General features: G+C 50.1%; 1 protein-coding gene across 4 annotated transcripts in view; it reads right to left on the minus strand.

Moving 5' to 3' along the window:
- POLE2 (DNA polymerase epsilon 2, accessory subunit) overlaps positions 1-24,092 on the minus strand; it is a 490,721-nt gene that overhangs the window by 325,873 nt on the left and 140,756 nt on the right. For all 4 annotated transcript variants that reach the window (XM_078659706.1, XM_078659707.1, XM_078659704.1 and 1 more), the window contains one exon: positions 3,155-3,230. In XM_078659706.1, coding sequence (XP_078515832.1) covers positions 3,155-3,230 — 76 coding nt within the window. The remainder of the gene's footprint in view (positions 1-3,154; positions 3,231-24,092) is intronic.

Below are 24,092 nucleotides of genomic sequence, written 5' to 3' on the forward strand. Positions count from 1 at the left end.
AACTTTGTCGCACACAACAGAGAATAAATTAGCAGTTCCATACATATTACACTGAGCTTTACCAGAGTAAGGTTGTGATGAATGAGGTGATCCTCGGAGAGTTTCTGGAGGAGGCTGATCTCCCAATAATTGCTAACTCAGAAGCTGAACAACTTGGTCAAGATATCAAACTGGGGGAAGTGAGAGGTGCGATTAAACATATGGCGAGCAAGAAGACTCCCGGAGCAGATGGGTTGCCGGTCGAATTTTATCTTACCTACATAGATCTAATTGCACCTAAATTAGTGACCCTCTATAATGAGGCAAAGAAGATGGGACAGCTTCCTGCCTCTACCCGCGAAGCGATAATAATCCCCCTTCTGAAACCGGGAAAGTCACCCTCAGATAGAACCGCGTACAGGCCACTGTCTAGGCTTCCTACCGATTATAAGATTTTGAGTCGGATACTGGCGGCCCTGTTGCTCCCCCATATGACACACTTGATCCACGCAGACCAGGCGGGATTTATGCCAAAGCGAAACACAGCGGTAAATGTGCGACAGCTACTCCGCATATTGGAATCTGACACGTATTCGAGGACATCAGCTGCCATATTCTCGGTAGATATCGAAAAGGCCTTTGATAGTTTAGAATGGCCTTTTTTATTTCATGTTATGCGCATATTTGGACTGGGGGAGGACTTTGTGAATTGGACAGCAGTGCTATATAGATTCTCTACGGGGGGGTTTGATCTCAGATACATGTGCGGTGAGCAGAGGGACACGTCAGGGTTGCCCACTCTCCCCTCTATTATTTGCTTTGGCTATTGAGCCATTAGCGGCCCATGCCCGGAAGGGACATCGATACAGGGGTCTTTGATGTCCATGGCGGTATTCAATACATTGCGCTTTATGCTGATGACCTACTTATGTTCTTAGCGGACACAGAAGCTGCCCTCGTTGGGGCGAGACTCTTGCTCCAAGATCTCAAACTCGTGGCAGGCCTTAAGATGAATTGGGAGAAGTCCTGCCTATTTCCCGCTGCTCCAGTGAGGGAGGGTCCTTCGAGTACTGGTGTAGTTTGTTGGGAGTATAATAGCTTGACTTACCTGGGGACCCGTATTTATCATACTCAGGCAGATCTGTTGGAGGGAAACGTAGGCAGGGCCATCTGGGGGCTTCAGGGCAGTATGGAGTTCTGGGGGACGCTCCCACTATCTGTGGCGGGCCGAGTTGCCCTGCTTAAGATGGTGGCATTACCTAGGCTCTTATATTATTTTGGGACCCTTCCCATCTGGATCCCAGTAACGCTCTTTAAGCGCCTACAAACGATGATCATAGGATTTATCTGGCTCACGGGCAGGCGAAGAGTGGCCCTTAAGACCCTCTTGCGCCTGAGAGGAAAGGGTGGACTGGCGGTGCCGGACTTCGACTCTTATTATTTAGCAGCCCAACTGCAATGGCTTACCCAAGCGGTGGCTCTGGAATTCAGAGGAGTGGGCAAGAGGGAAGACAGATGGGTTCCTAGGCAAATACTGTCCTGCATTATTTTACAACAATCGGTGTGTCTCAAAACACTACCTATGGAATACAAAACTTTCAGGTTGTGTTGGAACAGGAGCCAGAGGAGAGCGCAGATTGCACGCCCTTATGCTCCTGAAATCCTCATCACTGTGTGTATGATACTCCCTTACTGGGGTAACTGGGCAGCATTACACCAGTGGAGTGACCAGGGCCTGACAGCGCTAGGCGACCTGTATGATGATAGGGCCCTTATACGTTTCGAGACTCAGAGACCGACATGATCTGCCTCGCGGGGACTACCTGCTCCATTCGGCCCTTATAGCGGCAATTCAGAAGCACTGGGGAGAGGGTCTTTCTGAGCCGCATACTTTCATGGTTTTCCAATATGTGGTATTGGCGGTGGGTACTATCAAAGCAGTCATGTGTTTATATAGACGAATGACTCAAGAGAGGCTTGCCCCATTGGTGGACCTGCAGCGAAAGTAGGAGGAGGACTGGGCAGGGAGATCCCCGAGAAGGTGTGGTCTGAATTACTGGAACGACCTTGGAAATGCACTAGAAACACTCGATTTCAGCTGGTTCAATTTTTTATCTTACGTAGGGCGTATCTGACCCCAGCAAAAATTAACAAATATTTTAATGTGTCCACAGCGCTCTGCCCACGATGCAACAAGGAGGGGGCAGATCTTCTCCATATGCTTTGGGACTGCCCCAAACTGACAAGTTACTGGCGTGAGGTGATGGAGTTGCTCTGTGACATCACTGAGAGGATTGTAGAACTAGCACCGGACCACTGCTTACTCCACTGGTTCCCTCGAACCTCCAAAGCCAAGATCACTAGCAAGTTTATAGACTTGGGCCTGGTATTAGCCAAGCGAGAGATTACAGGCCCGAGCTTTAAGAGATGGAGGGGTGTTTTTCTCCGATGGGGGAGGGCGAGGGTACTGCTAGGATTCAAGCAGCTAGTCGCGCACATAGTGAGAAGGCTTTGGAAACTGCAAGAGCTGGGAGGCGCTCACGCTGTCATTGAAGACATCAGAGGTGGGTTCGGATGTAGACTCTACCACTAGTGATCAGACAGTACAAACCTGATGATAACTTGATTAACACGCATATGGGGGTGTGGGGGTCCTCCTGTCGACCTGTCACCGCTCATGGTCTTGTTGCAGGCCTGCACCACTATCCAAAGTAAAGCTGCATATTGCCCAGTGAGAAGAGGTATTAAGTTAGACTAATGTAGCTATTAGTATTGCTGCTCTATGTGCCACGCCTGGGGGAGGGTGGGTTGGAGGGCGATTAGGGTGGGGGGGTACTTCTTTTGGCTGGATTTATCTTGGATGTGGGCATCAGTCTTATTTGTTATGGTCCATGTTACACGCCAACAATTAGTTCTGGCCAGCACCAACAAGGGAATGTGGAGGGTCCATCATGTATGGTTTGCTTGATATGGTATCCCCAACTGCAACTCCTCCCTATGTAATACACTATGGTCGTTGGACTTTAACTGCCTGTATGAAGACTGCGGGAATCACATTCTGTATGTGTTAGAATAGATGATTTCGATGTTAATTGAATAAACATTTTTTTTTTGTTGCACACAAAGGAGAAATATTAGCACAACACCCCAAAAACTGTCTTTCTCTTTCACGTACATGGATTCGTCTGAAGAGCGACTGCACTCCTGGACAGCTGTTTCCACCACCGAGAGTTCGATCATATTTGAAGACACTGAAAGGGAAAAAAGAAAATTAAGCAGGAAACGGGTGGGCTCATAAATGGATGCTGGGGGCTAGGGCAGTACGGAAAGAGGGCAAATGAAGCAGCAGGGGTGTGAACTTGAGGGGAAAGCAGGCCAGAGACAAGGAGGAGGTAACAACACACAGTTCACAGTAAACGCGGTAATAATTAACTTTAAAGGTCCCAGCAGTTATGAACAACAGTTGCTGTGGGGTGCACATAACTCCATGACCAAAGGTTGCAATAAGCACCCTGATTATTTCCATACTGTGTAATAAACACTAATGTTACTGAAACTGATACAAACAATGAGAAAAAGAAACATCTTATAAATAATTATAAATGTTTAACTTCATTCTCCAAAATTGAGCTGTGTGAATGTGTGAAAAGCTCAACCCCGCAAAAAGAAAAAGAAACACATGCAAATCATATTTTGTTTTATATAGCGCTTCGGATAACATTCTACCATTTAAAGACACTGTTAAAAGTTAAGGTGATTATTAAAAATGAACTTTTTTTAGCCACCAAGGAAGAATGAATACAGAGGTTCCTACAAAGGTTCAAACCTATGCCCGCCTACAAAAAAGCAGACCAGACCAGTACAGCCAAGCTCCAACAGTACAGTCATCCTCCAAGCTATTTTGACGGCTTACACGTGTGGTGTGGAGTGGGCCGTCCTTTGCTTAAATAGCGCCCTCGGCGAAATCAAATTGGGCTCCCTTGTTGCTCCTCGTCTCCTCTACTCAAGGTTTTCACTCTAACCTTTTCGAGCACGTAACAGGAGTTACTCTTATATTCAGTGCTTAACTGGTATAAAAAAAATTAAGTTGCCCAAAGTGTGTCTAAGGAGATTGTGGCCTCACTTTCACCACTCATATTGCCCACTTCCACCTAGCACCAGGCCGACTTGGAATCAATAACCACGGGTGAACATACTAACTAGGCTCAGGTGGGGTGATTTAACCCAAGAAAAAAACATTAAAACAGCACCAAATGGTGAATTGGACAGCACAGCTGTCACATAAATGGTCAAAATATCCAGCGGATCCGAAAGGGCATTAAGGCAATATTCCAGTACTTTTTTGGTGTTCCGTGGAAGAGCTTGTGAAAAGAGGGGAAGAGATGTGCCTGGGCACCATGTCTACCAACTTTCGTACTAGAGAACCAGATTTGAATCCAGTTTTGGCTCATTAACCTGTGATTCTGGGCATTCACTTAATCTCCTGGTGCCTTAACAAATGAACATGCCCTTGTTCACTATGGTGCTCGTTTAAAGCGCTGTAATAATGCCTGTGGGCCGAGATTGACTATATACATTTTTTAATAAAAATTTCACTTCCCAGGGTTATAGGGTTATTCCCAGAGCCTATCTCGCATCAAAATGAGTAGAACATTTTTCTTCACTTCGTGTATTTTTTCAAGATGGCCCTTCAAATAGATTCCGAAACTATACATTAAAAGGGAAGGGTGGACATCTCAGTCTCCTGCTGTCGACAGGAGCCCTCACCTCTAACTGAAAACCAATGCTCTCCCCTTTCTTAATTCCCATTTATTAAATTAGCTCAGTTTCCAGTAGTCCTAGTAGTCTATTTGTGAACGAACCCTGAGCATTTTACGAAACGTTCAGACCTACCAAACATTCAATTTGAAAATATTCAACAGAAACATCTGTCTTTGGCCATGTGAAAGGGGGACATCCTCTTCTATAAAATTGCTAGGACTTCAGAAAAGTATGTAAAATAGTCTACTAGGATGAGCACCACAGCTTTAAACAACAGAATGGCCAACTTATCCATTCATCTTTCCAGGGGCGGTAACATGCGCACCAAACAGATGGATCTTTTCCTAACTCCCTCTCTCCCCTTTATCTCTCAGACAAAATTAAAAACTTTGGGTGCAGACTCCTTGCTGCAATTTGCTAAGTATATGTACAGATAGAATAGTGACATTGGTAATTAAGCACCTTTGTCAAGAAAGAGGCTTCTGCTTCAAGGGCGTGGAGAATGGTTTGAAAGCCTTGTAACGCTGAAGGAATAAAAACAAGCATTGGTAATGTATCGGTTTCACCTATGTATTGAATAAAGAGCTGTTTTCATCAATCACTGTCTGGGAGAAGGAAAGAGTTCCCTGACAGGTAACACGGGAGTCGAGAGGATGTGGTGCAGTGGCCAGACCTGCTGACTCGAGAGCTGGGATCTCGGTTCGAGTCTCTGGGGCACCCTGTAACATCCCATTTATGTGCCATGGACTCAGATAGATAAAGAGGGGTAAGGACAAAGTTACCGCCATTGTTGGATGGATCAGAGAAATAGAGCGCATGTTTTGAGAAGAACACTGTAAGAACAGACCTAGTAATAGGCGATATTAAAAGTCTGCTAAGTAGTCTTATTGGAGAGCAGAGTAACTGGGTGTTCGCCCAAGTTCGCATCACAGCAATTACGCTACGCTGACAGACACCGAGCATGAAGGGCCACCTTTAATTCACACAGTCACCGAATATGGACAGCCCTGAGAGAGATGTTCCCTGACTATCGTGAAGTAGGAGGGTTAATGGCAGGGACTATGAAACTAGGGGAGAGCATCACTGATTTCCTGGATAGAATGAGGGAATAATGGGGACAAGAGACAGGACCACCATGGATCGCTACGGGCCACAAGTTGCTTACTTTTCAATATTCTCAAAAAGGGCTGTCCACCGAGATACAGAGTGGATTGGACAGGGTGGGTGGGTTAAAGGGAACTCTACCACAGAACCACATAGGGTTCCATCTTAATTTTGACGGTAGAGGACAGGGAGGGTGGCAGCAACCAGACCATGGGGAGTGCTACTTTTGCCATAGAATCGACTACCTGGTAGAAAGGTGCCAGTTATAGGCATACCATGAGCAGAGATATACAAGCCAGGGCCAATCACCATAAAACTCTATGAATGTTGACCCATAAAACCAAGCACGGGGGAATCACAATGCACCCTACACTCAGCCGCAGGGAGCTTCACCAGCTGCCACACCCTGCAGCGGGGATCGGGATGCTCGACAAACACATGGCAGTATCCACCACAGACAGGGAACTCAGCACCACAGGGATCGGGCCAACACCCCGGCAGGGAGGGACAACTGTTTGGAGAGCTAATGACTTCATGCACTCACAGAGCCAAAATGTGCCAATAAGATAAACCCCCCACACAAGTAAAGAAGAATTAGCAACATTTTCCCTCTTTTCCAAAATTTGTACCAACACCAAAGAAGGACAAATGAGAAATCGAGAATCAAAACTTTTACTTGTGTTCAGGGATTCAGGGCTCCAGTATGTGTTCTGTCAGCTAGGTATCCTCACTAAAGTTTGACAACAAGGGCGCCTGCGGGAGCCAAGGCCCCACGCTGCTGCTGATCCCCGAGGGTGGGGTTAGCTGGCCACACCCAGGAGGAAGGGCAGTCTGATGAGGGGGCGGAGTGGCTCCCAGATAAAGTACTTAAAAAACAGACAACCCACTCTGGGGCCCACAATAGTCAATCACGCATTTACCACATGTTCACACTCGCTCAAGATATACAAGTTTTCTCTGACTCTAGGTGCCTCGAGCGCAGAATGTCTGATCAATCTCCTCATGAACCTAACTAAGGGGAAAACCAAGCACTGCAATACCATCACAAAAAATCCCTGAGCACTTAAGATATCCCACATTAGGGAAACATTGCTCAAAGACACTGACTACTATTTTACAGGAAATGTGGGGTCGGTCAGGTCAGCCTGTGTGTTGTGGGGGGCGTTCGGGCAGTTATTAAGGGCTGTGCCCTGTTGCTGATGGTGGGCCATAAGAGGGAACTCACTAAGCGTGTAGCAAAGCTAGAGGAGGAAATACTGGCCAAGGACAAAGCCCTGGCATGTACTCCTGACTTGGAGGCACAACACTCACTATTTATGGTGCGCCTTGATTACCAGCAGCTTCTGACGTAAGCGGCCAAAGCAAGATATAACACCATCGCACATACAATATACGAACATGGAGAGCGGACGGGTAAACTCCTGGCCTGGTTACCGAAAAGGGAACAAGCATCTAGGTGGGTACACTCGATATCTGGGTCAGACGGAGAACTGCTCACTGATCCCCAGCAGATTGCCAAAATGTTCGGCTCTTATTTCTCATTGGTGTATACATCTGCCGAGGTGTCCCAGTCCTCAATGGCTGCGGAACTCGCGTCGACTATTAAAGTCGCCTGCCTGTCCGCGCAAGATAGAGACTCCCTAGAGAGCGACATAACAGAGGCCGAAATCCAGGAAGCAATTCAGGATGTGCGTTCCGGCAAAGCCATGGGACCCAATGGGCTCCCAATTGAATTCTTCAAGCCAATGGCCTCCAAGATCTCTCCCAACCTACTGCAAATGTATACCAAAAGTATTAATGTTGGGGTCCTACCAACTGAGGTTAGGAAGGCCTCAATCGTGGTTATACACAAACCAGGCAAACCAGCGGATGATTTCAGATCATATCGCCCCATATCCCTCCTCACAGTTGAAGCGAAAATTCTAGCAAAGCTATTGGCCAATAGACTCATCCCTTATATTACTGAGCTGGTGCATCTGGATCAATCCGGGTTTATGCCAGGGCGGAATACAGCCTTGAACTTAAGGCGATTGAATGGGGTCCTGGGCAGAAGAGACACGATCAGGGAGGATGCGGTCCTGCTGTGTCTGGACACCTCTATGGCGTTTGATACCATAGAGTGGGACTTTCTTTTTGCAGTGCTGACTAGAATGGGGTTTGGACCCAATTTTATTAAGTGGATCCAACAGCGTTATACCCAACCGACTGCGCAGGTAATATTCAGCAATCATGTTTCTAGGCAATTCCCACTGCAGCGAGGCACCAGACAGGAATGCCCTCTATCACCCCTGCTTTTTGCCCTGTTGTTGGAGCCCTTGGATGTTTGGGTAAGGGGAGACTCAGAAATTAGGGGCCTGAAATGGACAGAGGAACACGAGGATCGCATCTCATTGTATGCTGATGATATCCTCCTCTATCTGGCCTCGCGTTCGCGGTCCCTCAGTTGAGTTCTTCATATATTACATATATTTGGCGCCCACTCGGGGTACTATATTAATTGGACTAAGTACCAACTACACGTTCTGTGAGGTGACCCGTCGTGTAATCCTAGGGGCTACAACATATCGGTGGTGTCACAGGGCTTCAAGTACTTCGATATCTTTATTACCCCAGATCCGGCTTTATTTTATGAGTCCAACCTAGTAATGTCCTTGACTCTTCTTCATTCTGACGCTAAGCATTGGCGAACCCTAACCCTGTTGCGGACCGCTCTTTTTAAAATGTTAGCACTGCCGCGTTTCCTATACGCACTGCAGAGCACCCCCAACATGATCCCTGACACCTATTTCGCCAGTATTGACAGCGTAGTGCGAGGTCTGCTATGGGAGGGACGGGCCCAACGCATAGCCATGAAGAAACTGACAACGGGGTGGTATGAGGGGGTATTGCACTGCCTGACATGCGGCTCTATTACCAAGCGACTCAACTGGTTGCAATCAATAAGTGTGTGCATGGGGAGCATGACAACCCAAACTTTCGTACAGACCGTTGGCTCTTGGGACGGGTAGGATATAATAGGGCTCTCTATACAAACCCCTGCAAGCGTCACCTTACGAGACCTACAGCACGCACTGTGGAGATCTGGCATGGAGTCATTAAGAAATGGGGCTGGCATAACACACTTACAAAAGCCACACCCTCTGGGAGCCAGATATACTGAGTCAGCTCAGCAAATGCCCTGGATTTGACAGGTGGGACATGATAGGCATCTCGACAGTGGGGGACGTGTGGGTGAAGGGTAAACTGGCCACATTTGCAGACCTACAGACCAAGTATCAGCTAGCGCAAACTGAGACTTTTAGATACTTACAGATTAGTCAAGCAATTACTGCTGCCTTGCCCAAGGATCTTCCTCTGCCCGAGTCCTCTCCACTGGAGGACAGGTTGATACTTGACCCTATGCCTATAAAATCCACATCCCTTACCTATAAAACGTTGTTGAAAAATCCTCCTGACTCCATGCAGCGTCTGCGGCAGAATTGGGAGGCGGACCTGGGGGGCATAGATGAGGAAGACTTGCGTGACGCACTGACTTCTCCTAGAGAAGTGGCTATTCCAATGAGATTGCGCCTGGTCCAACTGACAATCGTCCACCGTGTATACTTCGACGCAAAGATCTTGTTTAAAATAGGTAATAGGCCTGATCCCCTGTGCCTTCGGAATTGTAACCAGCTGGGCACTTTTTTCTATATTCTATGCAACTGCCCCACAGTGCGACAATACTGGGATAAGGTTACAAAACAGATGGAGAGAGCGAGTGGTAAATCTCTGGAAGCCTCCCCCTAGTTGTGCCTCCTTAATGTGTGGGAAGCCACAGACCTCGAGCAAACCGAACAAACATGGACCTCAATGGGGTGGGCCATTGCAAAACGCCACATTGCGCAGAAATGGGGAGTGGGGGCGGCCCTGTGCTTGTGCGATTGGGCCACTGATATGGATAGGGCAATGATCGCCGAGAAGGATGTGTTCAAGCACAGAGGGGGCCCTAAGAAATGGGATTAAAAGTGGGGGAGGTGGAATAAATTCAGAGATGGTATATGTTGATTCCCTTCTGTTGAATTACAGCGTGAGAGACATTTGCTGTTGGGCGAACCTGGGAATGATGCTGTGCTCCCTTCCTAAACAGTATTAAGTGACTGCTCGATTACAAGATGCCAACTGGTGTGCGTGCCTAGTCTGCACAATACTCCACCTCTGTACTAGATGCTTAATAGACATGCTGGTTATTGCTATTCTGTGTAAATATGGGGAAGTGTACTGTGCTTACCTTGCGTCCTCAGTGTCGCAATTTGTAACTCTGTACTGTGGACCCAATTATTGCCCTGTACCTTTCTTTTATTTCCTTAATAAAAATTGTTTCCCAAAAAAATAAAAACTGACGCCCAGATCCCGCATCCTAAGTCAATGGGGGATGGTTCCAATCACCAAGTCGAAAAGTCCCCAATCTCTTCCATTTAGCCCGAGACCCATGCTTCCTTCATGATGTGGAGTTCCAACCGTGCCTCCAAAAAGCTAGGAGCCTCCGCCTAAAGGAGGCCCCCTTTCAGTTCTAAAACGTTGCTGTCCTAAGAAACGGGAATCCGGATCCTCACGGGCCTGGGATGGTGGAAACCCTACAAGCTCCACAGCACATGCACAAAGAACCGATACGCTGCAAGGCGTCCATAGGGCATCGAGTCAGTTGGAGGGTTCACCAGGGTGACCAGGCGTTCCAGAATTACTGAGGCAGCCCAGTTCATCATCATCACCATCATCATCATCAACCCAGCAGACTTCTACAAGAGTATTTTGGTCACGTTTTTGTGTTCCCATCCCGGTACTTCCGATTTACAAAGTCTGACCACTGTGCCATACCCTTCCAAAATAGTGACAAACAAACATACCAGTTTGTTAGAAGACCCTAACCACAAGTCAGGGACAGCAGGCCCAAATGCGCTGAAAGGAAGTAGAATTTGGGCTGAGTGGGACGCCTGGGAGAAGGGGGATCCTTAATGTCCATTGCAGCTCCAGACGAGGGTAGGACATCAGATGCATTCACCCCCATGTAAGGCCTGGCAACTAACAGAAGCTCCAAGTCTTGCATGCAGCATCCAGGCCACCACGACCTCCAAAACCACAAGACGGCATAAGCAGTGGTAAATGAGGACCACGGAGTAAACGCCAACCCCCTCCGCCTCATGAGAAATGAGGTAGTAGATCGTGCGAGATCTAAGAAGTGCCCAAAAAATAACAAAAGCAGCCCAAAGCTAGCCCAAAAAGAAGTCTCTAGAGAAAAGGGCGGGTCGAGGTATCTGGTGTCACAAGGGAGGATCACGGGGGGGCGTGGCTTGGACGCCGACCGTGATGGCGGCATGAGCGATCGGCTCCGCTCCAAGTCCCGCAATTACTCCTGAAATCATCAGGATTATCACCCCCTGAGTGGTAATCTTCGCTGCTCTGAGCGAGGCGAGACCGAGGGAGCCTGATCCCGACCCTGAGGGCGCTCGGACGCTGTATCCCTGGCAGGTCCCGTGCCCCGACGGAGCTGCGCTCCAGCAAAGAAAGATGGCGGCGCCGGGATTCTGAAGAGGCCCAGACCGGGTGTACGGAGGCTCCAGACGGAGGCGGGCTGGAGAACGGAGCGGGAGATTGCCGGGTCACCCCCGCTCTGACTGCTCCGGCACTGGTTAAGGCGGCTGAATAATTACTGCCGTCCGGGAGCCGGGTGGGCGCGGAGCCCATCCCCCCACCTCCCTGCACCACTGAACGGGTGGCGTGCGTTATCCCTGGAGCCCGGAGGGCTTGCCGAAGGTGGTAGCGGCCGCAGCGGAGACCCGCACCCGGGGCCCCACCACAGCCCCTGTGATCGGGTAAGCGGAGGGGGCGGACCAACGGCCCGACAGAGAGCACGGTGCGATTTTGTGGGGGGGCCGGTCTCCCGCTCCCGTTGGGACGCTGCTGGTTGTTGGCGAGGCGAAAGGACAGCAGGGGCCCGCTGTGTAACACTAATGCTGACCAGGGAGTACTGAACTCTGGAGATATCCCTTGCTGCATTGCGGTGCTGCCCGCTGTGGGGCTACGCCGGGCGCACCTGCGGGTTGTGTGAGGAAGGAGGTCCAGCCTGGGGCGAATCATCACCTGTGAATTGGGCACCTCCACTACTGGCCCGCGTTTACCCTGCGCGTCTCCTTGGAAGTTGGAGCACTTCTGGTGTGGCCTTGAACTGTGGGCAGCGCCCTGCCGAGTGTTTTAGTGGTGCGTTGGCTTGGTAGACCCCGAGGAACTTTGGCCTCAGGAGCTGGGCGACACTGGTGACCGGCTGGCCGCACACCGGGGGTGAGCGATCGATTTGGTGGCGATTTTGGAGCAGTGCTGTGGGAACCAAGATGGCCGCCACTGGTGGAACGCCCGAAGTGCTTGCACGGTCCCAAGATGGCGAGGCGCCTGCTCCATCTGATGCAACGACTCAGGAGCAGCGGCTGCATAAACGGCTGGACAGTATATTGGACGCGATCACTGCAACGAAAGACTCCCTGCATCAGGGCATTGCGCAGGTTGCCACGGGGCTGGGACTCCTTAAGGCAGACCATGCGAAGCTCGCTGACAAGGTAAAGGACAATGAACAATTACTGCAGGAATTGAAACCGGCGGTGGTCACTGCTGAACACAAACTGGTTGATGTCCTACACCGCTTGGAGACCCTGGAGAGACGCGCGGAAGACGCCGAAAGTCGCAATAGGAGAAACAATGTGAGGGTTGTAGGCCTTCCGAAGAAAATTGAGGGGGAGGATGCGGTGGCCTATATGGAGAACTGGTTTACCACGGTGGTGGCGCCGGAGGGCCTATCTCCCTTCTCCCTTGAGCGTGCGCACAGGGTCCCGGCTCGTCCGCCTCAGCTGGGTAGACCTCCCAGACCAATGGTGATAAAGTTGCTACACTATAAGGATCGGGACCTCCTGATACAAGGGCACGCTCGCAAGGCCCATTTCAGGTGGAAAACAGCAAGGTCACGATCTTCCCGGACTACACTCAGGAAGTCCAGAGGAGTCGGGCGTCTTTCCTGCCGGTGAAGAAGGAATTGAGGGACGAGGGGATCCAGTATTCGTTGCTTTTCCCGGCCAAGCTGAGAGTGATCCTGGACGGCACGACTCACTTCTTTCTAACTCCGGACGAGGCTTGGACGTGTCTTGAGCACTACCGTGCTGGGACTGACCGCGCTGGCAAAAGTGATAAGACCGCGCAGCAACCCCTCCGGATCAGGAAGTCTCAGCGCATACGAAAACGGAATAGACTTAAGATGGCGTTGCAGACCGCCCAAATGGAAGCGGACCGGAAGGGAGCGCTGGCGGCGACCGCGATCATCACGGGATCGCAACAGGAGAGAACATCGGAGGGTACTGATTCCGACGACGATGGAGCGAAAACGGGAGGTGATGAATCGGAGGTGGAGTGCACGAGGGGTCCGGAGGTTACTCCACAGACATCGGATGGACTATTTAACGAGTGAGGTACAGGGGCATAGCCCGACTGTGACTCTTGTGTGGACATGGCCTCTCTGGTCGCTAAGTGAACACTCAGGAGTGAGACTGAGGCCGCACTGTGGGACCTGGGGTGTGGGGTGGGGGCTCCGCTGTTTCTGGGTCGGGCGCTGAACCACCCTCTAGAGGCCCTTAAGGCCTTCTGTGGTAGAGTCCACAGAGTAGTGTGATATGTGTCATGTTGCGAGTTTGGAACGGGGCTGAAGCTGGGTTATTAGGTCCTGTCCTGGGGAGAGGGGTTTGGGGGATTTTGTTGGGTGTTGGGGTTAGGGGATCCGACTGCTGCTGTGCGACGGGTGTTGGGCTGGTGCTGATTCTGTACAGACGTGACTACTATGGGGACGTTACCTGATTTAAAATGCATTTCATGGAATGTCCGTGGTCTCAGGACGATGGTGAGGCGCCACAAGGTGCATGCCCACTTAGTGCGGCGTGGAATACAGATTGCGATGCTGCAGGAAACCCACTTGACTGAAACAGAATGCGCTGCACTACAGAGGAGGTGGCGGGGGCAAGTGGTTGGGACCACGTATTCAGCGTTTGCCAGAGGTGTGTTGATTTGGATTAGAGCTGGGGTGCCGTTCCAGGTCATGTCTAAGCGGGTGGACCCAGAGGGCCGATATGTGATGGTGGAGGGGAGGCTATATGGTAGAGAAGTGACACTGTGTAGTGTGTACGCCCCGAATATGGAACAGGCCTTATTTTTTGATAGATTGTCGAGCTCACTGGCGCATTACCTGGCGGGCCCCATCATTTTGGGTAGGGACTTTAATTCAATCACTGATGTGGACCTGGATAGATCCCATCCACCATTGACCGACTCGACGGTGCGCAGGTTAGCTACTCAGAGGAAGGAGTGGCAGGACAGTTGGGGGTTGCTAGATGTGTGGAGAGAACAACACCCTGCAATGAGAGACTATTCCTTTTTCTCTGCATTACATGCGCTACATGTGAGGATAGACTCGATACTCTGTAGTGATCGCCTGGCCGCCATGGTTAGACACACGCAATACTTGACTAGAACAATTTCAGATCATAATCCCTTACTGATGTCAGTGCAGTGGCAACAGGTGAGATCGGCGATTCCAACGTGGAGATTACAGCCCCACACACTGGAGGATCCGGTGTTCAGCGACGCTGTCCACCAGGGCATAGAACACTATTTCATGGAGAATGAGGGCACGGCGGCGACAAGGCTGGTGGAATGGGATGCGATGAAAGTGGTGGTGAGAGGAGTGTGCATGGGCAGGTTTGCAAATGTACGGAATTCGCTTTTGACTGACCTGGTGACGGCTGAGAGTGTGCTACGGGGCTTAGAGCAACTTAGACCGGAACGACCGGAATTGCAGGCGCAATTGCTGGAGGCCAAGGAATTGGTTGCGAAGGAAACTGAGCGGCTGCGGTGCTACGATTATAAGCTATATATTGTCAAGGTGCATGCGGAGAGGGACAAAGTGGGTACGCTCCTTGCCAGGCTCGCTGATCCAGAACCTCGGGGGTGCCCGGTAATGAGCATAAGAACGGAAACGGGGGATGTGGCTTATTCGCAGTCAGTGGTCCTATCGCGCTTCGCGTCATACTACACTGATCTTTACGAGTGCCAACTAGCGGTGGACACGTCTGAGATACATGCGTATCTGGACTCTATTGCTTTGCCGGTGCTGGAGGCTGAGGATGCAGAGGGTATAGGGGGACCCATCACGCTGGCGGAGATTAAACTGGCTATTAAACAGATGGCCAGAAACAAAACACCAGGCGTCGATGGGTTGCCCATAGAATTCTATGTGAAATTTGTTGACATATTGGCACCTAGGCTATTAGCAGTGTACTCGGAGGCGGGACAGCAGGGTCATCTGCCCGAAACGATGAGGGAGGCTCTGGTGGTTCCGTTACTGAAGCCTGGTAGGGAGGCGCTGGATGTAACGTCCTATCGACCCCTATCCATGCTGACGGTGGACTATAAGATCCTAAGTCGTATCTTGGCCGCCAGACTCCTGCCGCTCATGACCAGATTGGTGCATGTCGACCAGGCAGGGTTTATCCCTACCAGGAACACATCTATGAATGTGCGCCGTCTACTACAGATATTGGATGATGCTAGGGGCTCACCACATGATCCGGTGGTGTTGTCTGTTGACATTGAAAAGGCTTTCGATAGCCTTGAGTGGCTGTACCTAGATGAGGTGCTGGCGAAATTTGGCCTAGGGGAGGGATTCCGGCGATGGACGAGGGTACTGTACTCATCAGCCACGGCAAGGGTGCGCCTGGGGTCCTCGATTTCTTCGGCTTACCCGGTGCGTAGGGGGACGAGGCAGGGATGCTCGCTCTCTCCTTTGCTGTTTGCATTGTCAATGGAACCTTTAGCAGCACTGGCACGAACGGGCGAACAGTTTCAGGGGGTGACGCAAAGGGCGAAGTCGCACTATATATCGCTGTACGCGGACGATCTACTACTGTACTTGGCCGACCCCGGACAAGCGCTAGAGGGAGCTGTAGCCATGCTGTCCAGGTTTGGTGAAGTGTCGGGCCTTAAAGTAAACTGGTCCAAGACCTGTGTTTTCCCACTACGGGAGGGCACGCGCAGCCCCCCCCTTGAGCTGGAGGTGAACTGGGAACCTTCCTGCTTCACGTATCTGGGTGTCCGTATTTATCACGAGGCCTCGCAACTATTAGAAGGAAACGTGGGGCGATGCGTGCGCGCGTTGAGGGGTTGTGTAAACTTCTGGGCCTCTCTCCCCTTGTCTGTGCTGGGCCGTGTGGCGCTTTTGAAAATGGTAGCACTTCCGAGGCTACTTTACTACTTTCGGACATTACCGGTGTGGATACCGCGGCGCGTGTTTACGGACCTGCAGATGTTGGTGACCGGATTCCTGTGGGGACAGAAACGGCGTAGAGTGGCATTGACGACCCTGACTAGGCCCAAGTTGGAGGGGGGGTTGGCGGTCCCTGATTTTGAACTGTACTATCTGGCAGCACAACTACAGGTCCTGACGCAACATGTGGCCAGGGAATTTAGAGGTCCGGACATTAATAGGGGGCAGGGTATCCAACGGCATGTTTTATCGTACATTGTCATGCAACAGAAACTGGAGGTGAGGGACCTAACGCTGGAAGAAAGGACGCTCAGGCTCTGCTGGAACAGGAGCCTGAAGAGAGCGGCCAACTCCCGAGCGTACGCCCCTGAGATCCCGCTAGGGATGCTGACCGCGCTACCACATGGGGGCGATTGGTCCCCGCTATCGGACTGGGAGGAACTGGGGCTGCAGGTGGTCGGTGACTTGTACGTTGAGGGGACGCAGGCCCCGTTCCGAGAGGTGCAGGACCGATTTGGTCTGCCAGATGGGGATTTCCTGCTGCATGCAGCAGTGCTCGCAGCGATGCAAAAACACTGGAATGGGGGGCTGGTAGAACCGGAGACGACTCTGGCGTGTCAGTACGTGGTCATGGCTGCGGGCACTACCAAGGCGGTTACCTGCCTCCATAATAGACTGCAGCGCGAGGGACTGGCACAGCTGGGGGCACTGAAAGCAAGATGGGAGACTAGTGTAGGTAGGCCCATCCCGGATGTAGTCTGGGGCCATGTCTTGGAGAGAACCTGGAAGGGAACGAGGAATGCCCGATTCCAGCAGATACATTTTTTCATTATTCACAGGGCTTACCTGACCCCGGAGAGGATAGCGAGATATTTTCGGGTACGGGACGCCGCATGCCCGAGGTGTTTGGCGCATGAGGCGGACTTGGATCATTTGCTGTGGGAGTGCCCGCGACTAGGGTCATACTGGCATGATGTGGTAGACCTCCTGAATACAGTTACTGACAGGGAAGTGGATTTCGACATGGCTGCATGCTTGCTACTATGGTTCCCTCACACAAAGCGGACGAAAATCACTAGCAAATTTATCGATCTGGGCCTTATGTTGGCTCAGAGGGAGATTACCTGGCACTGGAAATCTAAGGAAGGGCTATCGGTGGGAAGGTGGAGGAATGAGCTGTTGAAATGGGCGGGTTGTGAGAGTGTCATCAGGATGCGGCAGGCTACCAGGAGTGGCAATGATAAATGCATGGATATGGCGAGAGCGTGGGAACTGATAGTACAGGCGCTGCGCGACTACACGATGGGAGATGAGGCTGATGATGGCGAGTGATAACTGGCATGGACTCCATGGAGCAGTACCATACAGTAGATTTCACTGAGCGATGTCGTGATCTGGTTTTACTGTAATTTATACACACTCGCACTAGCAGCAGTTGGGTGAGGGGGGGGCAAGGGACAATCACCTCGGGGTAGTCAGGCTCACCATGCGGGCCATGGGGTATTCAGATACTGGGATCTAGTAGCAGGTTGCAGTTTAAGGGACCTAGACGACTATCCCTAGAGGACAGGGAGGCGCACGTGCTGTATCTTATAGATGGTCACCATTAACACATATGATAGGTTACCGTCACATTAGGCCCAACGCCAGGACTGGCCCCAGGACTATCTCGTTGTGTGTGGGTTGTAAGGGGAGTTGTTGTTAGGGGGGTTAAAAGCGGAAACTGTGTATCGTAGATGACTGTTTATCACTGCTGGGCGGGCACATTGGAGGTTTTCCTATATGTGAGACATTCCACGCCGCCTGACCTCCGGGTTGTGGGCTGAATGGCTGTGTATATTGTCCGAATCGGACTGAATATTCAATGATGCTCTGAGTGTACTGCCTGTCCAGATTTGAGATTTCTTCACTGACTCCGCAATAAAAACTTATTTAAAAAAAAAAAAAAAACAAGGGAGGATCACATTGCACACCACATGCCGGAAACTGAGAGATACACAGACATGTGATCTCAGGGCAGATTGCAGCTTCCAACAATCAACAGCAACACGCCCTCTCATCACACAGTCCCGCACTCCAACTCACACCGATGGCTTTTCCATGTGTACTCCAGGCGACACACGTTCTTGGAAAACTAGTGGCGCCCATGGAGTCCTTGCTAAAACACGAGGCAATCCATCCCTATGCTCACTAGAACCCCCAATAAATATTTTGCACTGTTCAAGCATCCAGTTAGGCATGGAGGGGGGGGGTGCTCAGCGGCTCATTAAAGAGATTAATCTGTCTGATGACCAATAACCACCCTTAAATTTCCCTAACCCTATCAAAAGATACCCCGGCTTGGGCCACCTTCTGGTGCCTCATTGAAAATCGCAACTAGGAGTTAATTACGTTAATTACGGCGCACATGTAATGTTTCTACATTAACAAATGAACCACGTTCTTAGCCAAAACAGGTCAACCACAGAGTCTCCAAGTGCACCACTACTCAGCTACCATATGAAACACCCCAGCACAGACAAGAAGTGTACAAGCCAAGATTTTGAACTGACACCGCAGACTTTTAGTTGGAACTGTTATGGGAAATCCACTATCACCAGAGGACCACAAAAGTCTATGGCGACCCATACCAAGACCTGCAATGTCCAATAACAAGTTATGTATTATTACATTTCCATGTACTTTACGTATATTATGGGTGCTACAGCACCAATTTAGTGCTAAGGAAAATGCCTAGCCAAATGGAGTCTGTTAAAAAATTAACACAGCACTTGCGTAGGGATCACTCCCATGTCACCTACCATTGCACTAAACCAAACACTAGCATCCCACATGCACTACACAACTGCCTTTTGCATAATACATGGTATCAGCACATGACCTCAGTGGGCTCCCATAAAGTCCATCAGGACAGAGCACACACAGTAATCAAGTGGTCCCCTTGCCGGACATCTGGACACGTTACCCATTCGGTACATTATGTCCATGCAAGGTCGAGGCCCACCTGGATTATCCATCATATATTTAATTTATCACTCCAAAGGCTGCAACTTAATTCCTAACCATACAAGGATCACCGGAAGCTTTTACGGCACACACTGAACTACATATAAGAAAGTCTCAGATCGATTGTAAATTGAGACAGTCCTCAGACCCTATGCCTGTAACTGATATCCTGGCCACAATGTTTAATTAAATTACCTGTTTCTCTTTTGCCAAACGCCTCTTGTCTCTTGTTTTTCAAAGGTATTTTATGATCAAGCAACACATATATTTTTGTTGTCACAGAAAATCCACTAAAAGGATTTATAAAATATAAAAACATATCAACAATGTCTATTCAATCTTTAAAAAACAAAAACTAACTCCAACTTTCCCAGTTTAAGAAAGTAAAAAAGCAATGAATTACTTGCTAGCTGTTTCATTAATAAAATCAAATTGCAATATGTAACTTTACGAGAAATTCCAAGGAGTTGACAGTCTGCAGATTTAAGCAATACCCTGCCTTAAAAACATGCCGGCTAATTTTATTTTTATTTTATTTATTTTTATTTTAAAAGTTTTATATAGCGCTGGCTAGACCCGGAGGTATCCGAGCGCTTTACATGAGCATCAGATCATAGTTACAAGTTACATCGTTACAAAGGTTACACAGTTCTTAGAGCATGGCAACATAGTTAAGTGTAAGGTCGAGAAAAACAATAAGCACAAATACGTAAGGGGAAAAGAAGGCAAGGTGAGAGATTCAGGGGGGTTGGAGATGGGGAAGTAGATAGATAAAGAAGGTGGGAAAGAGGAGGGGAGGGTGAGAGACACAGCATGGGGAGAAGAGGGGAAGGGTGACGGGGACACAAACCGGTAGACGAGTCAAGGCAACGTGCAAAGTCCAGTAAGCTGTGATCCCAGGGGGAAGAGGTATCCCTTCCCTATCTCTATTGCGAGAGGCTCCCTTTATGCAGTGGACTCTCTCAGAGAGGTCTCCGAGACTCCAAGGCCTACATACTGGATCCTTCCCCAAAAAGGGGAGAGGGTGTGCTTTGGCAAGAGGTGCCATACCATACCTCAAGTGTGAGTGGCTCCCTTGGCTCAGTGGACTCACTCAGCGGGTTCGCTGAGACTCCAGAGTATAAATATTGGATCTTTCCCCAACAAGGGGAGAAGGAGTGCTTAGTCAAAGGGCACAAAGGACAGGGGGTAGGCAGAGTAGCAGGCAAGGGGAGAGATTCAGGGGAGAGAGGATAGGGGCTAGGGAAGAGACAATAAGGAGAGACGAAAAGAAATCTGCCTAAAGACGGGTAGGTGACGACCAAGATAGGGAATCCAAGGCCCATCTCCCCTATAGCTAAACCAAGTAGCTCCATCGGGCATCAGACAAAAGAGCCCATTCTATCTGTATCCTTTATTTTAATGTTTTTTTTTTAGGTCTAGTGATAGGCCAAGACTTTTTGATTTGACTAAACGAATGTACTTATAAGGGCTTTCAGGCGGCCTTCTTCATCCACTGGTCTGTAGTTGTGTCAGTCATATGTTTCTTTCAACCACTACATGATTCAGCATGGGGCAACAGGTCAATCCATTTTGGCCAATGGCTCACTGTGAGTGAAAACATTCTGTCTTTCACAAGGAGCACATCTATCCATGCACAAAATAGTAGACAGACGCTACTAAAGTAGTGTGTACTTTCTAAGACCAACATTTTATTGGCTGTTACCCCTGCAGCATCTCCAACAATAACATGTTACAATAGCAATGATGAAAGAAAGCAAGCCCTGACAAGGCCAAAATTGCTGGCAGCCCACATCAGACCTATTGGCTTTTGCAATGCTTGTTCAGAAAGTACTGAGAATATGAAAATCAAAAAATCCTTAAGCTCGGAGGATCCCACTACCTGGTTTGTGATTCCCTGCGAGTGGTGGTCTCCAGCGAGCCACCCGGGAGCGGACGTACTGACACCCTGCTGAGTGGAGCAGCTTGGAGGTGTGGTGCATACTCCTGAGGAGCCTGTGCATGGCTCTAGCGTCTGCGGTGATTCCGGTACCCTAGTGCCCATTCCCTCCTGTACATTCAGGCCGGGGGCGCGTCTGTCCGGGGGCGGGGACGGCTCACCATAGGATGGAGTGAGATACCACCTAGCATTGGAGCCTAGATTGCGGGCCCTGAATTGGGCTGGCCTGGGGTGGCTGGGGCTGCGATCTCCCCATTAACCAGTTGCCAAATACCTGGCCAGCATACACTGCCTTCTACCCCCCAGATCAGTGCAAGATACTCACATCAGGATCATGTGGTACGGCGGCGCCTGCTACGCTGAATGACGCGTGGGAGAACTCTGTGGGTAGGGGTTCGGCGAGTCTGATCTCCTTAGAGGACCTACTTGGCAGGCCATCAAGGGTAGCGGAGGTACTTGGGCTAGGCCGGATGCGGCTTGTGGCCTGAGACGAGACGATTTCCGTGAGGCTCGGTCCGCGTTACTGTCTCCTTCTCCTTTCTGGGTGACACCATAGTGAAACCGGTGGCGGGGTCTTGTAGTCTGCAGTAGGGTGAGGGAGACTGGGAGGTGACCCCCCCGCCGTTTCGGGACCTTGGAGATAGCTGATCCGACATCTGCCCGCCCGCCGCCATGGGCAAGGATAAGCCGGGGGGCGCCGGCGCTAAACCGAATACCATCGACCAGTATACCAAAGCCCACAATGGTGCTGCTGAGGGAGATGCCAGGGGCACGATGCTGGACAACACAACCCTCTTGGCGGCAATCACAGAGGCAAGGAACACACTTGATGCCAAAATCGGCGCTGTGGGATCAGAGGTCTCCTTCTTGAGACAAGATCTTCAAAAGGCTGAGGATCGCATTACCAAAGCGGAGACACGCGTGTCCACAGTCGAGGATAATGTAACTACCATGCAGAAAAAAGTAAATCAACTCACGGCGCTGTCACAGGAGTTGGCCTCTAGGGTAGAAGACACCAAAGGCCACGCGAGACAAAACAACTTGCACTTTATTGGTTTCCCAGAAGGTTGCGAGGGCTCCTCCATGTCACATTTCCTCACCCAATGGCTCATGGGCCTCCTTCCAGCTAATAAACTATCCTCATGCTTCGTCGTGAAAAAGACTCATCGTGCATTAACCAAAAAGTCACCTCCAGGTGAATGCCCAAGACCAATCATTGCAAAGTTTCTGAATTATGCTGACCGAGACGCTATTCTGCAATTCGCCAGGTCCCACACAGACTAACTCCTCCATGATTCCAAGTCCATAATGATATTCCCAGATTATGCCCGTCTGGTACAATAGCAGCATCAATCCTTTATGGCACAAAGTGTAGATTGCGGGAACTTTATATACAGTAAGTGTGCTGTACCCGGCTCGCATGCATGTTATTAAGAACTCCAAATCCCACTTCTTTGACTCCCCAGAGGCTGTTTTCGCCTGGACGGATGAGCGTACACACCCGAAGCCTCGCACCCCGCCATCATTGGAATTGGACTCGTCCCAGAGCTCACAGTAAACTGGACCAAAGAGAAGTAAATCTCAAAGACGCTACGGATCTGGTTCAACTAGGTGCTCCTCTGTTCCGGAAGAAGCATCCCCCTACAGTGGGGTCACTGTCATCGCTGAACCATAAGTAATATCCTGCTCCGCATGGAACAACAAACTGGCGTGGATGTCCAGCCACAAGATTCAACTCGCCCCGGACAGTTCTACTTTTTTACTTTTGTTAATGTTACATGGGCAGTTTGGGTACCATTGGCAGAGGTGATCTGGGTTCCCCTGTTGGGGCCCCGAGATTACTCTTCACCGCAACAGATACTCCGCGTTCAAGGTAGTATCTGGTGGGGAGTTTGGGGGTTCCTTATGATGTTCTGTTAGTATTATTTTAGTTTTCACATGTGCGCAGGGGTTTAGTCTTGAATCCACGCTATCAGCTTTAACACACACACACCTGCAGAGGTTAGATGACCGCACAAGAATGCGCTTCCCCGCCCGGGGATTTGACCATAGTGCCTACCTAATAAAGTTAAGAGGGGTGCTATTCTCCGTCAAACCAAGTGACATGGGGCCGACATTCTCTTTCTTCAAGAGACCCATCTACTGGGTGCCAAGGCTCCCTGTCTTGGCAGGTTTGGGTACCAAACAATATATCATGCAGGGTTTATCAGGGACTGCCATCCCCATACACCGCCGCATTTCCTTTATACACACCAAGCATTGGTTAGACCCTGGTGGACATTACGTCCTCTTATCGGGCGCACTATATGGGGAACGTATCAATCTTGGCAGCACCTATGCCTCTCCTCCACTGGGTAATGCCTTTGTAAAATAGATATCTTGGTTATTGGGGGGGGGGGGGGTTATTGGGGGGGGGAGGGGCTCCCAGAGGGCTTGACCCTCCTAGGAAGGGACTGGAATAACGCTAAGACATTGATGGATAGAAGGCGCACACCAGGACGAGAACCCCCAATAGATAGATCCAAACTTCATCGCATGGCTACTACGTTGGGTTGGTCGAACATATGGCGCGAGTTCCACCGCTCCACTCTAGGCTACACCTGCCAGTCTGCAGTCCATGGATCTCTGTCCTGGTTAGTCTATATGTTCATTCCACATAATTATATACACAGGATCTCCCATATATCTCACCTCCCCAGAGGTCTGTCGGATCATTTGCCTGTCCTGTGTAAGGTCCGCATCCATTCCCACAAACCTCCATTTAGGCGGAGGATATCTCCATCGCATCTGCGGGACAGAATATATAGAGACGCTATCCACAGCTGTCTCGGATTATTTGGAATTCAACGTGGCTTCTGCCCCTTCCAAGTGCATTTTTTGGGAAGCTTTGAAACCTACAGTTCGCGGGGTTGAGATAAATTTTCGGGCTAATGCTAAACGTCAGCAATCGGCGCAATTGTTGGAATTAGGAAC

Source organism: Lissotriton helveticus, chromosome 9, assembly GCF_964261635.1.
Source record: "Lissotriton helveticus chromosome 9, aLisHel1.1, whole genome shotgun sequence".
NCBI lineage: Eukaryota > Metazoa > Chordata > Amphibia > Caudata > Salamandridae > Lissotriton > Lissotriton helveticus.